The sequence below is a fragment of the Charadrius vociferus genome, unplaced genomic scaffold (genome assembly GCF_000708025.1).
Source record: "Charadrius vociferus isolate BGI_N301 unplaced genomic scaffold, ASM70802v2 scaffold413, whole genome shotgun sequence".
In the NCBI taxonomy this organism is placed as follows: domain Eukaryota; kingdom Metazoa; phylum Chordata; class Aves; order Charadriiformes; family Charadriidae; genus Charadrius; species Charadrius vociferus.
In genome coordinates, this window is record NW_009647738.1 from 973,153 (window position 1) to 975,308 (window position 2,156).

At 57.1% G+C, this 2,156-nt stretch overlaps 1 protein-coding gene across 1 annotated transcript in view; it reads right to left on the minus strand.

Annotated features, from left to right (window-relative positions):
- The window catches only part of LOC104283686 (histone H5), a 15,636-nt gene extending 13,952 nt beyond the window's left edge, over nucleotides 1–1,684 (minus strand). The window contains exon 1 of the mRNA XM_009881897.1: nucleotides 1,670–1,684. Coding sequence (XP_009880199.1) covers nucleotides 1,670–1,684 — 15 coding nt within the window. The remainder of the gene's footprint in view (nucleotides 1–1,669) is intronic.
- Between the last annotated feature and the right edge of the window lie 472 nt (nucleotides 1,685–2,156).

Here is a 2,156-nt window from a genome sequence, read left to right on the forward strand (position 1 = left end):
GGCCCGGCATGAAGCCACTCAGCCAGGCTGCCGCTAACGGCAGAGTGGGCTTTGACGATGCAAATAAACGGCAAAAGGATATTGCCACTGGCTGCTGGACCAATTACCACTGTTTAAAGAGATTTATGAGCTGGTTTTTAAGGGCAAGCTCCTTATGCGAGACGGGGTGCCGGCTCTCCTGCAACCAGGGTGCCGCATGGCTGTGGGTTTTCCCCGTGCTCGAGGCGGGGACATTTCTCGTGGCTGAGAGCAAGTGGATGGGGAACAGGAATCGCTTTGGGATGTTTTTTGAAAGGCTCTGCTGGCCATCATGCCTGTCACCCGCGGGCACTTCAGTCGCCTCCATCCTTGTCACTCTCCCCTCCCCCAGCTCCCCTGCACCCTGGAGATAGGGATGCAGAGACGATGGGGCGACCATATCACCCCGCCGCAGGGGAGACAGGGGCCGCCCGAGTAACCCCCCGTCACCCCGGGATGACGGGATGCTCTTGCCCAGCCGGCGGCTGATCTGCAGCCACGGAGCCTCGAGGAGGGGTGGCTCGACTGCATGTCAGGCACCCACACATTTCACCCGCGCTTATGTGTCACATTTATCAGGGTCAGCAGCCCCCAGTCAGGAAAGGAGAAAAAAAACCAAACCACACCACGCCAACAAACCAACCCAAACAAACACAAGATACCAAACCCCTCAGGGAAGGGGCTGGCAAGCCACACACACCAGCAGTCTGCGGTTCATCACTCCGCTTGCCCCCAGCGCCCCACTTTTGGGGGGTTTTCTCCCCCAGGGGTAGGTACGACCGCACAGACTTGCATCAGCTGTTGTTTTTTCTTAAAACCACATATGCATCCCCCAACTTGCAACACTGTGCCCTGAACCCCACTTATTTTCCTCCTCTCCTGGTCCCTACCAATCCCCCATAGTAAGACCAAGCCCTGCAGCCCGGCAGCAGTTGCCCTGAGCTGCTCTACCGTCTCTTGCCTCCCTTCCCATCTCAGGCCCCCCAGCACGCCGAATGCTCGCCCCGTCCCAAACTCGACGGCAACAGCCATGTCCTGCTGGGAGGTAGAGGGAAAAGCCTGGACCTTGAGCAGAGCAGGGATGGGAGGGTTTCTAGTCCAGAGGCAGGAGGCCAAGCACCACTTCTGCCCGGGCGCAATGGGGAGCAGGCTGCTGGGCTCAGTGCCAGGCCTCTTGCACCATCCACCGGGTTGCCCAAGGGCCGCAGGCACGTGACAAAAGCCTGCAACCCAGTCTTACCGGAATTTGTGACTTATGTATCAGCTTGCCTTACTTAGGGAAAGCAGTCGCCACAGCCGTGCCCGTGGAGGAGTGGGTCTGCATTTGCCTGCACCCCCCTGTCCCAGGGGCCACCGATACCCTGGCAAGGTTACCACACGTTGAGCGAAGGGGTGCTGCCCTAACTCTCCTCTCATTGCTGCTGCCACCATGTCCTTACACCCCGCTCCCATCCCCACGTCTCTCAGTACTCCAGCCTCCCAGTCACCTCCATCCAAGGGCCCTCCTTGACCCCTGTCTTCCCCTCTTCAGATGGCACCTCCAGCCCTGTCACGAGCCTGCAATTAGGGCTCTTCTGTAATTGCCAGCAGCCTCTCTGCAGAGCAACAGCTCACGTTTACATTGGCATGGGGCTGAATGAGAAGCAGTCACCTCCAGGTCCTCCATCTTGCCAAAAAGATGTGCTTCATCCAAAAACAGGAGGAGGAAAGCATTCGAGATCCCTCTGATTTCCCCCAGGATCTATATATACTGTTTACTCCACCAGTAATTTGCAGTGCCATCTGTCCCTTCCCCACCAATACCGGATTTACTAATGCAGCCGAGGCTCAGCTCTTCCACCATGGGGCTGAGGATCCACGTGGAATTTTCAAAGCGGTGTGGTGAAGCAGATTATTTCACCCCCAAACCCAAAGGTGGAGCAGACAGCTGGATAAGGGCACTGCAGGGTTCCTCTCACGCTCTGGCCAGGGGCTGGCAGTGCTCCTGCTGCTTTCCCTCCTCAAATCCAGAGGGAGAGAAGAGACGGGTCAGGATACCCCAAAATCACACAGGAACCTGGAAAAAAATGACACTTCCCCCACTGCCACACTGTGTTAGGGACATGTTTCCCTCGACAACCACATTTTTCTCAGCAAAA